Source organism: Ranitomeya imitator, chromosome 7, assembly GCF_032444005.1.
Source record: "Ranitomeya imitator isolate aRanImi1 chromosome 7, aRanImi1.pri, whole genome shotgun sequence".
In the NCBI taxonomy this organism is placed as follows: Eukaryota; Metazoa; Chordata; class Amphibia; order Anura; family Dendrobatidae; genus Ranitomeya; species Ranitomeya imitator.
In genome coordinates, this window is record NC_091288.1 from 1030963 (window position 1) to 1044690 (window position 13728).

The 13728-nt window shown below is 46.6% G+C and overlaps 1 protein-coding gene across 3 annotated transcripts in view; it reads left to right on the forward strand.

The window, feature by feature from the left end:
• The window catches only part of DPP10 (dipeptidyl peptidase like 10), a 634899-nt gene that overhangs the window by 282995 nt on the left and 338176 nt on the right, over positions 1-13728 (forward strand). The window contains exon 1 of one of the 3 annotated variants that reach the window (XM_069732553.1): positions 11846-12139. The exons of the other annotated variants lie outside the window; for them this stretch is intronic. Within the exon in view, the coding sequence (XP_069588654.1) occupies positions 11914-12139 (226 nt within the window). The 5' untranslated portion in view covers positions 11846-11913. Of the gene's footprint in view, positions 1-11845; positions 12140-13728 lie in introns of those variants that run through there. 3 annotated transcript variants of the gene reach the window in all.

Sequence of the window (13728 nt, forward strand, 5' to 3'; positions counted from 1 at the left end):
GGTCATCCAGGAATCTTTGGTACCAGGGAGTTGGTTGCTAGATCCTTCTGGTGGCCATCTCTGTCACGGGATGTGCGTGCTTTTGTGCAGTCCTGTGGAATTTGTGCTAGGGCTAAGCCCTGCTGTTCACGTGCCAGTGGGTTGCTTTTGCCCTTGCCGGTCCCGAAGAGGCCTTGGACACATATTTCGATGGATTTCATTTCTGACCTTCCCGTTTCTCAAAAAATGTCAGTCATTTGGGTGGTCTGTGATCGCTTTTCTAAAATGGTCCATCTGGTGCCCTTGGTTAAATTGCCTTCCTCCTCTGATTTGGTGCCTTTGTTCTTCCAGCATGTGGTTCGTTTACATGGCATTCCTGAGAATATTGTTTCTGACAGAGGTTCCCAGTTTGTCTCGAGGTTCTGGCGAGCCTTTTGTGGTAGGATGGGCATTGACCTATCTTTCTCCTCGGCCTTCCATCCTCAGACTAATGGCCAGACCGAACGAACCAATCAGACCTTGGAAACATATCTGAGATGTTTTGTTTCCGCTGACCAGGATGATTGGGTGTCATTTTTGCCGTTGGCTGAGTTCGCCCTTAATAATCGGGCCAGCTCGGCTACCTTGGTCTCTCCATTTTTCTGCAATTCTGGGTTCCATCCTCGTTTCTCTTCAGGACAGGTTGAGTCTTCGGACTGTCCTGGTGTGGATTCTGTGGTGGACAGGTTGCAGCAGATCTGGACTCAGGTGGTGGACAATTTGACCTTGTCCCAGGAGAAGGCTCAGCTTTTCGCTAATCGCAGACGCCGTGTGGGACCCCGACTTCGTGTTGGGGATCTGGTTTGGTTATCTTCTCGTCATATTCCTATGAAGGTTTCCTCTCCTAAATTTAAACCTCGTTTTATTGGTCCGTATAGGATTTCTGAGATTCTCAATCCGGTGTCTTTTCGTCTGACCCTCCCAGACTCCTTTTCCATACATAATGTATTCCATAGGTCGTTGTTGAGGAGATACGTGGCACCTATGGTTCCATCTGTGGAGCCTCCTGCCCCTGTTTTGGTGGAGGGGGAATTGGAGTATATTGTGGAGAAGATTTTGGATTCTCGTGTCTCTAGACGGAAACTCCAGTATCTGGTCAAATGGAAGGGTTATGCTTAGGAAGATAATTCCTGGGTTTTTGCCTCTGATGTCCATGCCCCAGATCTTGTTCGTGCCTTTCATGTGGCTCATCCTGGTCGGCCTGGGGGTTCTGGTGAGGGTTCGGTGACCCCTCCTCAAGGGGGGGGTACTGTTGTGAATTCTGTGGCTGAGTTCACTTCTGTGGTCACAAGTGGTATTGCAGTCTCTGGGCTTCCTCCCTCAGGTGTTTTGGTGAGCTCGTTGGCTGCCTTGCTATTTAGCTCCACCTGAGTCTGTCTTCCTTGCTCCTTGTCAATGTTCCAGTGTTGGATCTGAGCTACTGCATCCTTCCTTGGGCCTGCTGCTCTGCTAGATAAGTGCTTCTAGTTTGTTTTCTGTTTTTTTCTGTCCAGCTTGCTATTATCTTTTGCTGGAAGCTCTGAGAAGCAAAGGGGTGCACCGCCGTGCTGTTAGTTCGGCACGGTGGGTCTTTTTGCCCCTTTGCGTGGTTTTCGTTTTAGGGTTTTTTGTAGACTGCATAGTTCTCTTTGCTATCCTCGCTCTGTCTAGAATATCGGGCCTCACTTTGCTGAATCTATTTCATTCCTACGTTTGTCTTTTCATCTTGCTAACAGTCATTATATGTGGGGGGCTGCCTATTCCTTTGGGGTATTTCTCTGAGGTAAGTCAGGCTTGTATTTCTATCTTCAGGCTAGTCAGCTCCTCAGGCAGTGCCGAGTTGCATAGGTAGTTGTTAGGCGCAATCCACTGCTGCTTATAGTTGTGTGAGGATAGATTAGGTACTGCAGTCTACAGAGATTCCACGTCTCAGAGCTTGTCCTATTGTTTTTGGTTATTGCCAGATCTCTGTATGTGCGCTGATTACTGCACGCTGTGTTGCCTGATTGCCAGCCATAACAGTTCTTACGCAGTCTCCCGAAGGCGGCACTGGCTTTGGCGATTCTGTTATTAACCTCAGCGTCTATGGTTACTTCACGGGAAAGTGTGCTGCCTAAGTAGGTGAAGTTATCGACTGCTTTGAGGTTTTGCTCCTTCACCGTGATACGTGGCTCCTTGTACAGTTTTCCTGGAACCAGTTGATACATGACTTCGGTTTTTCTAATGTTGATCTCGAGCCCAAAACTGTCGCAGGCTTGCGAAAAACAGTCCATTTCATGCTGCATCTGCTGTTCCGTGCTAGCGTTAAGTGCACAGTCATCAGCAAATAGTAATTCACGGATAACAGTCTCATGCACTTTCGTAACCGCCTTCAGGCGTTTTGGGTTGAATAGCTTGCCATCAGTCCTGTACCTAACCTGGATTCCATCTTCACAGTTGTTAAAGGCATCACTTAACATTGCAGAGAACAGCATACTGAACAGGGTTGGAGCAAGCACACAGCCTTGTTTTACGCCATTTGTTACTGGCAAAGCCTCAGATACGTCTTCATCGTTCAGAACCTTCACCATCATGCCATCATGGAACTGCCGGATGACTGAGATGAACTTGCACGGGCAGCCGAATTTTGCCATGATCTTCCACAGGCCGTCTCTACTGACTGTGTCAAAAGCCTTGGTCAAACCAACAAAAGTTACATAAAGGTCACGGTGTTGCTCCTGGCACTTTTCCTGAAGTTGGCGTGCTGAAAAGACCATATCTACTGTTCCACGTTTAGCATGGAAACCACACTGGCTTTCGGGTAATAGTCCTTGCTCAAGGTGATGTAGAAGGCAGTTGAGCAAGAGACGAGCCAATATTTTTCCTGCAGTGGACAGAAGGGAGATGCCTCGATGGTTGTCACAAGATTGGCGATTACCTTTTGTTCTGCCTTCCTCCACGTAGGATGCTGTGTGGATTCCAACATACGGCTAAACCTTCATCCACATCCCAGTAAACAGACTGTGTTGATGCTTAAGTCTTATTTATTAGGGTGATGATAACCAAAACTATAACGTTGAACAACAATGGTGGACAGTATTCATAGTAGATGATCAAATAGTGAATGATGTTGATGTACAAGGTGGATGTTCAGTGAATAATCATAGTGAATGACTGATCATAGTGGATGACTGATCATAGTGTATGACTGGTGAAAAACGAGATCCGTTAGGACAGGGGTAAGAAAGTAAGCGAGACAGGAGCACATGTGCCTCTCTGCAGATCTCAGGAAAAATGGCTACTGAAGCTTGTCTTCACAAGAAGAATGTGGGCGGAACTAACCCATAAGACATTGCTCTTAGGAGGGAAAGGTTGGTAAACAACATGAAAAGTAGGCAACTGATGACCTCCAGTGGCCACAACTTGAATAACATGATAATTAACTCTTTGCACATTAAGATGGGCAGAACACTCCCTGCTTGGCGTCAACATATGCCACAATTAGGTTCTTTTGGGGAAAATAATAATACAAGCTCGGTAACGGGTCTGAGGAACAGTTTGTTTTCTCCAAGCTTGCACACTCTGACCTCTACTTTCCGCACTTTCCCATCTTTACTGGGCAGGGTCTTAATGACTAGGCCGAGTGGCCAACTGTCTTTGACGAGTACAACATCGCCAGATTGAATGTTTGAGCGGTCTTTCTGCCACTTTGTCCTGCTTTGCAGAGTGGAGAGATACTGTTTCCTCCATCTATTCCAGAAGACGTTGGACACGCTTTGTACTTACCTCCATTGTCATCTGTAGAGGTCTTTGTCATTGAATTCTCTGAGTGGAGCTTTCGGGACACAGGTTTTCTGTGTGAGTAACATTGCAGGAGTAAGGATGGATGGATCTCCAGAATCACTAGAAAGTGCTGTCTTGTAGGACTGGGTTACAAGAAATAGACAAGATATAGCTCGAACAAGTGACTTCCAGGTGGAGAACCTGCTGAACCGGTGAGATTCGAGGTGGCAGCTTGAAATCTCTGTATGTAGAGCAGACACTTGAGGTCGGATCTCTTCGTCCGTGTCTGGACCCACTAGTTCGAAAGTTTCAGGCCTGTTGATCTGGGACATCGAACGGTACAAAGAGGTAGGACCTGTGAACCATGAAGTGTCCTTCAGATGACTGGGTGCAACGGATCTAGTCGCGTGGTCCGCAGGATTGTGATGAGTAGGTACGTAGTGCCACTGATTAGGGTCGGTGGATCTTCTTACCCGAAGTACCCGGTTGCTGACGTAGACGTAGAAGCGTCGTGTCTCGTTACAGATGTACCCCAGTACCACCTTGCTATCGGTGTAGAACTCTGCATCCCCGATCTTCAGGCCCATCGCATCCGAGACCAGCTCGGCCAACTCAACTGCGAGGACAGCAGCACAGAGTTCCAGTCTGGGTATCGTGTGTTCACGAAGTGGCGCCAATTTCGTCCGGCTCATAACGAACCCGATATGGCATTGTCCACTTACGTCTGTGGATTTGAGGTACGCTACTGCTGCAATCGCTTTGACTGATGCATCACAGAAAATACAAAGTGTTTGCGTTTTGACCTTTGTGGATGGCACAGGAGCATACGGTCGTTTCACACGAAGGTTGGTCAGGGCTTCAAGAGACTTCCTCCACTCTGCCCACAGGTCAGCCTTTCCCGCTGGAAGTGGATCATCCCAACCAGTAGTGTCTTGGGTGAAGTCCCTGAGCATCAGCTTTTCTTGGATGGTTACTGGAGCTACGAACCCCAAGGGGTCGTATAAACTATTCACGAAGGAAAGAACTCCTCTGCGCGTGAAGGGTTTCTCATCCTGGCTGATCTGAAAGGTGAAGGTATCTGTCTTCAGGTCCCACAGCAATCCAAGGCTCCGCTGCATAGGAAGGGGGTCGATGCTGAGGTCTAAATCCTTTAGATCGCTGGAATAGTCTTCAGAGGGAAAGGCTTCCATCAACTCTCGGCTGTTGGAAGAAATCTTGTGTAACCTTAGGTTAGACTGAGCGAGCATGTCACGAGTCCTCTTTAGTAGACTGATTGCGGCCTCACTTGTCGGTGTGGACTTCAAACAGTCATCCACGTAAAAATCCTTTTCCACAAAGGACCTGACGTCCGAGCCATACTCTTCTTCACCCTTTTTGGCAGAATGTCGGAGGCCGTAGATTGCGACCGCTGGGGAAGGACTGTTCCCAAAGATGTGTACCCGCATCCGGTACTCTGCGATGTCTTCGTCCGGGTCGTTGTCACGGTACCAGAAGAACCACAGGTAGTTTCTGTGTTCCTCTTTGACGAGAAAACAGTGGAACATCTGTTGTATGTCGGCCATAAATTCCACTGAATCTCTACGGAAACAGAGTAATACTTCCAGAAGTCTGTTGTTGAGGTCTGGGCCCGACAGTAAGACATCATTCAATGACACGTCTTCGTATTTGGCACTTGGGTCGAATACCACTCTAATTTGACCTGGCTTCTTAGGATGGTACACTCCGAAGATGGGCAGGTACCAACACTCCTCTCCGTGTCGAAGTGCAGGTGCAATCTCTGCGTGGTTGTTCTGGAATATCTTTCCCATGAAGGTGAAGAAATGTTCCTTCGTCTCAGGTGACTTCTGAAGCTTGTGTCTTAGGGAGATGAATCTGCTGTAGACCAATTCCTTGTTGTTGGGTAGGCGTCTCCTCTGAGGTCGAAATGGTAGAGGTGCGATCCAACTATTTGCCGTATCCTTGACTATTTGTTCGTCCATGATGTCCAGGAATATCTTGTCTTCTATAGACATCGCTACCTTGTTGTCTTCCTTCGTCCTGTGGAAGACTGTACATCCTATGTGGTCTTGTTCAACTTCACAGGCGTGGTCTTCGTTGATAGGAACTGAGAAAGGGCAAGGTAGGGGAGTGCTGCTCGGTAGTTCCTTTACCAGCAGACTATTGTGACACGGCTGGAAGAGAGATGGACGTCCATTTTCTAGTGTGCTGGTAAGCATACTGTTGACTGAGACCGGCTTGTGTGCTCCTCCTAGACAGACATCTCCTACAATGACCCATCCAAGGTCTTGCCTCTGCGCGTATGGAGCATTCAGTGAGCCGTTGATATATTCTCTAGTCTTGTGGACTCGTAGAATATCTCTTCCCAGAAGTAAAGCTATTGGCGCTTCTGGTTCCAACTTAGGTATCAGGTGGGCTATACGCTTCAGGTGGGGGTGATACGTTGCCACCTCTGGTGACGGTATCTCAGACCTGTTGTCAGGAATCTGGTTGCACTCCAGGATGGTCGGTAGTGACAGACAGGTCTGGCCATCCATGGACTCCACTTTGTATCTGGTTGCTTTCCTCCCCGCCGTCTCGACGGTACCTGAACATGGCCCTAGGGAGTAGGGAGAACCGGGGCCTACAATGCTGAAGTTGTCAAAGAAGATGGACCTGGCTAAAGACCTATTACTTTGGTCATCTAGGATTGCATATATCTTGAGCGCTTTGTCTCTGTGGCCTGTTGGATAGACTCGGACAAGGCAGATTTTTGAGCAGGATCTTCCTCCCTTGAGTCCCTTACAGATCTCCGTACATTGAGAGGTGACCGCAGGGGTGTCTTCATCGGTGTTCTTCTGTTTCTCATCATGCTCCTCTGCTTGTGACAACACTCCTGGAGGTGGTCCAGGATGCAAGGCTGTATTGTGATCCGTGCTGCTGCATTCTGCACATTTCACGCTAGCTCCACAGTTCCTGGCGAAGTGAGAGGTCGTAGCACAGCATTTGAAGCAGATGTTGTTTTCCTTGAGGAAACCTTTGCGATCCTCTAAAGTCTTCTCCCTGAAGGCTCTGCACTTTAGTAGAGGATGTGGTTTCCTGTGTAGAGGACACTGCTTACTGACATCCTGAGGTTTGCTCTCTTCCGTAGGGGGCTTAGTTGTCTTGTGTGGAGGACCTGTGGAATCAATATCAGTTTTATGGACTGCCACGGGTGTCTTACTGGGTTTGACACCAGGGGTAGTGGAGCATGACAGAGTGAAATCAAAACTAGGGTCATTTCTGATCTTGGCTTGCTGGGTGACAAACTCAACAAATACAGCAAAAGGAGGGAATGGTACGTTATGAATTTGTTTATACCGTGAACCATGTATAATCCACCTTTCTTGAAGATTGTAAGGAAGTTTTTGTACTATTGGATTGACACCCCTAGCAGTGTCTAAGAATGCCAATCCAGCCAAGTGACCTTCCTTCTGGGCGACCTGTAACTCTATCAATAAATCATTCAATTCTATAAGTCTTTGATAACCCTTGGGCCCTATCTTAGGGAAATCATCAATTCTTTTGAATAAAGCATTCTCTATTACTTCTACGGACCCATAGCATTCGTCAAGTCTTTCCCACACTTTACGTAAACCTATGTGTGGGTATTCTATGTTAATGTCTCTTAGTCTTTTAGCATGCTCGACCGATTCAGTTCCAAGCCACTTTACCAGGAGATCTAACTCCTCACTACTAGAAAGGTCCAGTCCCTGAATGGCGTTCTGGAACGAAGCTCGCCACGACCTGTAGTTTTCGGCTTTGTCAGTGAACTTTACAAGTCCTTTTGTTACCAGTTCTCGGCGGGCAAAGAACTTTGCTAAGTCTATGGTGGCTTGATCAGTGTTGGTACGAGCCGGTATGTTATAGCCATGTCTAGTGTGTGGTGCATCACCATACCTGTGAGACGCTCTTGGCTTCGGACAGTCTGCATAGTACCTTTCTGGTGAAGAAGATGTCTCTTTAAGGTGAGGTGGGAGCTGTACCTTCTTCTCAGTGGAACGGTAGCTGTGGTCGACTCCTCTGTCTTGGACGTCTTCTTGTTTGTAGTAGTGAAGTTCGGGGTTGGATCGATGATAATCGGCGTAGGCTGATCGTTGTAGTCTGTCGAGGGTGTTGTCCATGCTGGAGTGTCGATGAACGTACTCTGCGACGCGCTGAGCTGGATCTTGCTGCTCTAGATCTGTTCCAAGAACGTTGCTGCGTCTCTCATAATCAGGATCCTTCATGGCTTCCAAGTACTCTGCCTTAGCTATTGCAGCTGCTGCCTCTTTGTCTACCATAAGTCTTTCTAGAGACACTTGCAGGCGCGCACCTTCTGCTTCTTGCTCTGCCCGCAAACGTGCATTTTCTGCTTCATGCTCTGCCCGCAAACGTGCGGTTTCGGCTTGCAGGCGTGCAGTTTGTTCTGCCTGCAAACTCACCTTTTCTGCCTCATGCTCTGCTTGTCTCAGCTTTAGATGCATTTCTTTCTCGGCAAAGGAGGACCTCGCTTTGGCTGCTTCAGCTTCAGCACGAGCGACAGCAGCCAGCTCTGCTAATGATGACCTGCTCGAGCTTGCTCGTGACCTCGTCTTGAGTGAGGATGTGCTGTTTCGAGACATTGTGCGCTTAGCTGCGTACTGCTGAGTGTTTTGGCGGGAAACTGAGTCTAGGTGCGGTGAGCTTCCGCGTGGCGGGAATGATGTAGCTCCTCTTGGCGGGCTGCAGTATAGTCCCGCGGCTGTATGGCGGCTGCTGTGATACCCGAATGCGGAACAGTGTGGGTGTTAGCGGTTCCGTACAGTCTGAACAACTACAGCCTGCGACCGGCTATCAGTTTCACTGAAGGCAGCTAATCTGATCTTACTTTACAATCACCGCCTGCGACTGGCGGTCTCGTTTTTCACTGTTCTGCCTTCCTCCACGTAGGATGCTGTGTGGATTCCAACATACGGCTAAACCTTCATCCACATCCCAGTAAACAGACTGTGTTGATGCTTAAGTCTTATTTATTAGGGTGATGATAACCAAAACTATAACGTTGAACAACAATGGTGGACAGTATTCATAGTAGATGATCAAATAGTGAATGATGTTGATGTACAAGGTGGATGTTCAGTGAATAATCATAGTGAATGACTGATCATAGTGGATGACTGATCATAGTGGATGACTGGTGAAAAACGAGATCCGTTAGGACAGGGGTAAGAAAGTAAGCGAGACAGGAGCACGTGTGCCTCTCTGCAGATCTCAGGAAAAATGGCTACTGAAGCTTGTCTTCACAAGAAGAATGTGGGCGGAACTAACCCATAAGACATTGCTCTTAGGAGGGAAAGGTTGGTAAACAACATGAAAAGTAGGCAACTGATGACCTCCAGTGGCCACAACTTGAATAACATGATAATTAACTCTTTGCACATTAAGATGGGCAGAACACCTTTCCTCTTGTATATGTGGATTATGCTGGCATCTTTCATCTGTTGTGGAACCTGTTCCTTTGTCCACATATATTGGAATAGTTTGGTCACCGTTTGCATCAGAACAGGGCCGCCAGATTTATATACCTCAGCAGGTATAGCATCATTTCCGGGTGCTTTTCCACAAGAAAGTTGTTTTACTGCTTTCCTGACTTCATCTCCACTTAGAAGAACATCAAGCTCCTTGTTGATTTCTACCTGGGGCAGGCGAGCAATAGCCTCATCATTGATATTGGCAGGGCGATTAAGAATATTATTAAAGTGCTCAGCCCACCGTTCCAGAATTTGTTTCCTTTCTGTCAGCAGCTTAGTTCCATCTGCGTTAAGCAGAGATGAAGAGCTTGATGACTGGGGTCCATATACAGCTTTGAGCGCATCGTGAAGCGTTTCTGGTCATGGGTATCTGCATAGCCCTGAATTTCGTCGGCCTTCTTGCTAAACCAGATATCCTGCATCTCGCGTAGCTTGATTTGTACCTTTCTTTTTATGTTGGTAAAGGCACCTTTCTTAGCTAACGACGTGGGGTCATTTTGATACACCTAATACCGCTGATGTTTCTCTTCTAGGAGTGTCTTTATTTCCTCGTCGTTTTCATCGAACCAGTCTTGATTATTTCTGGTTGCTGATCCAAGATTCTCCAGAGCAGTATTATAAACAGCATCTCTCAGAATTGTCCACTGTTCCTCAACGCCAATCTCCTTTGCCTGCAGTATATTTAACAGTCTGCCATCAAGGTCATTGGCAAGTTCCCTTGCAATTCTTTTATTTTGCAGCTTATAGATATTCAGCCTCTTTGTCGTTTTCTGCCCTTGGGGTCTCCTCGCAGGCAGGATGCGGAGCCTGCACTTAGACATAATGAGGCGATGGTCAGTCCAGCAGTCTGCACCGCACATGGCCCTCATCACTCTAAAATCCATCTCATCCCTTTTCCTGACAATGATGTAATCAATGAGATGCCAATGCCTAGAGCGTGGGTGCATCCATGATGTCTTCTTGCATGTGGGTAAGCGGAATAAAGTGTTGGTGATGACAAGGTCATGTGTGGCACACATCTTGAGGAGCAGCAGGCCATGTCTCCCAATGACCCCTTCCCAGTTTTGATGGTCTGTTCCCACTCTGGCATTAAAGTCCCCAAGTATAATGAGCTTGTCTGCCTGTGGGATTGCTGAAATAAGTGTGTCTAGTTCATCGTAGAACTTATCTTCTATGTCATCCGGATTAGTCATCGTGGGAGCATAGGCACTGATCAGAGTCGCGTGTTTCTTCTTTGTAAGTGGGAGCTGAAATGTTATCAGGCAGTCGTTGATGCCCTCCGGAAGCCAGGTAAGTTTACGAGCAAGATGAGTTTTGATAGCAAATCCCACACCTGCTTCTCGTTTTTCAGTGCTGCCTCGACCACTCCAGAAGAATGTATATCCACCACTATGCTCAGACACCCAGGAGGCTGCCGAACTCCACTGCTGCTTCGGTCCAGTGGAGAGCGACCATATGGCCTGGGCCGCCTGTGCAGGTTCGTGACTATAGCTTCCAGTGACTCCACACCTGCTGCTTTGCCACTCTCCCATCGCCACATGACTTTTGTTACGCAGTGGTTGAAGTCATCACTTGCGCTTGACTTGGATTAAAGTGAGGAAGAGTTGCGCAGTCGTCAACCTCACTCTCTCGCCCGTACCTATAGAGCCCCAGTGGCAAGAACTAGGCGCGACAACTGGAGATAGGTCAGGGTGCAGTGGATGGCCAGCAGTGTCCTACATGTGCCTCGCTGCGCCCTCTCAGCGCTCCACAACACTGTGCTGGAAATCGCTTGTCTATCCGTTGAATCTTGGTTTCTTCCGCACAGTCTGCCATATCCAGTCTTTACATGCAAAGGTAGGCAAACCCTTGAAAATCACTGTAGGTCTCAAAGAAACCCAACAGCTACCCTCACCTGGTTTGACCCGCCTGCCGAGGCGGTGTTCCGGGGTGTACCTGCTGCCGCATGCTAGCAGCTACTTGGAGGTACAGGTGAGAGTTGAGCATCAGATGAGGACCAAAGATGGAAGAGCTGTCCAAAAGGACACGGCAAGCACTCCACCAGAGGTGCTACCTCTATCTAGATACCCCAAGGGATTTGTCTCCAATAAGATCCTCCGTACCCTCATCATCATCCTCACTCTCTTTTTTTTTAGAGAATGAGAGGGGAATGGGGGCAGTCCCTATGGAGGAAAAATCAGAAATGACCAAGAAATAGATGAGAATAAAATTATTAATATTTCTTCCTATATACTGTCTCCAATAGAAAGATCTGTTCTATCTAAAGGGCTGTCTTTTGTACCAACTAATCATTATGATTCAATTGGGTAAAGGATATAAATTTATTTGCCCGGAAATTAAAATGGAGAAAATTTTTTAAAACTGCAAGAGAAGTATGCTGCCTTCCAGGTGCGATGATCAAGGATGTGACCGATAGGATACCAAAGCTCTTCAGCTTCAAGGACTTCCACCCATTTCTTCTGATACATGTTGGCACCAATGATACGGCAAGGAAGGACCTACCGACAATCTGCAAGGACTTTGAAGAGTTGGGGAAGAAAGTAAAGGAACTGGATGCACAGGTAGTTTTTTCTTCTATCCTTCCAGTAGACGGGCATGGCACCAGGAGATGGAACAGGATCCTTGATGCAAACAACTGGCTAAGACGATGGTGCAGACAACAAGGATTCGGATTCCTGGACCACGGTGTGAATTACTTGTACGATGGACTCCTCGCCAGAGACGGACTACACCTCAACAAACCTGGGAAACACACATTCGCCAGAAGACTCGCTACACTCATCAGGAGGGCGTTAAACTAGAAGAAGAGGGGACGGGAAGAAAAACATTAGACTCGAACAAAGAAGACCCAGGAAAACATACTCAGATGGGAGGTAAGAACATTTCTAAAACAATCCACAACAAGGAGATTGGAACAAAACAAAATCCTCTAAACTGCATGCTCGCAAACGCCAGAAGCCTGACAAACAAGATGGAAGAACTAGAAGCAGAAATATCTACAGGTAACTTTGACATAGTGGGAATAACCGAGACATGGTTAGATGAAAGCTATGACTGGGCAGTTAACTTACAGGGTTACAGTCTGTTTAGAAAGGATCGTAAAAATCCGAGAGGAGGAGGAGGGGTTTGTCTCTATGTAAAGTCTTGTCTAAAGTCCACTTTAAGGGAGGATATTAGCGAAGGGAATGAGGATGTCGAGTCCATATGGGTCGAAATTCATGGAGGGAAAAATGGTAACAAAATTCTCTTTGGGGTCTGTTACAAACCCCCAAATATAACAGAAAGCATGGAAAGTCTACTTCTAAAGAAGATAGATGAAGCTGCAACCCATAATGAGGTCCTGGTTATGGGGGACTTTAACTACCCGGATATTAACTGGGAAACAGAAACCTGTGAAACCCATAAAGGCAACAGGTCTCTGCTAATAACCAAGAAAAATTATCTTTCACAATTGGTGCAGAATCCAACCAGAGGAGCAGCACTTTTAGACCTAATACTATCTAATAGACCTGACAGAATAACAAATCTGCAGGTGGACGGGCATCTAGGAAATAGCGACCACAATATTGTACAGTTTCACCTGTCTTTCACTAGGGGGACTTGTCAGGGAGTCACAAAAACATTGAACTTTAGGAAGGCAAAGTTTGAACAGCTTAGAGATGCCCTTAATCTGGTAGACTGGGACAATATCCTCAGAAATAAGAATACAGATAATAAATGGGAAATGTTTAAGAACATCCTAAATAGGCACTGTAAGCGGTTTATACCTTGTGGGAATAAAAGGACTAGAAATAGGAAAAACCCAATGTGGCTAAACAAAGAAGTAAGACAGGCAATTAACAGTAAAAAGAAAGCATTTGCACTACTAAAGCAGGATGGCACCATTGAAGCTCTAAAAAACTATAGGGAGAAAAATACTTTATCTAAAAAACTAATTAAAGCTGCCAAAAAGGAAACAGAGAAGCACATTGCTAAGGAGAGTAAAACTAATCCCAAACTGTTCTTCAACTATATCAATAGTAAAAGAATAAAAACTGAAAATGTAGGCCCCTTAAAAAATAGTGAGGAAAGAATGGTTGTAGATGACGAGGAAAAAGCGAACATATTAAACACCTTCTTCTCCACGGTATTCACGGTGGAAAATGAAATGCTAGGTGAAATCCCAAGAAAAAATGAAAACCCTATATTAAGGGTCACCAATCTAACCCAAGAAGAGGTGCGAAACCGGCTAAATAAGATTAAAATAAATAAATCTCCGGGTCCGGATGGCATACACCCACGAGTACTAAGAGAACTAAGTAATGTAATAGATAAACCATTATTTCTTATTTTTAGGGACTCTATAGCGACAGGGTCTGTTCCGCAGGACTGGCGCATAGCAAATGTGGTGCCAATATTCAAAAAGGGCTCTAAAAGTGAACCTGGAAATTATAGGCCAGTAAGTCTAACCTCTATTGTTGGT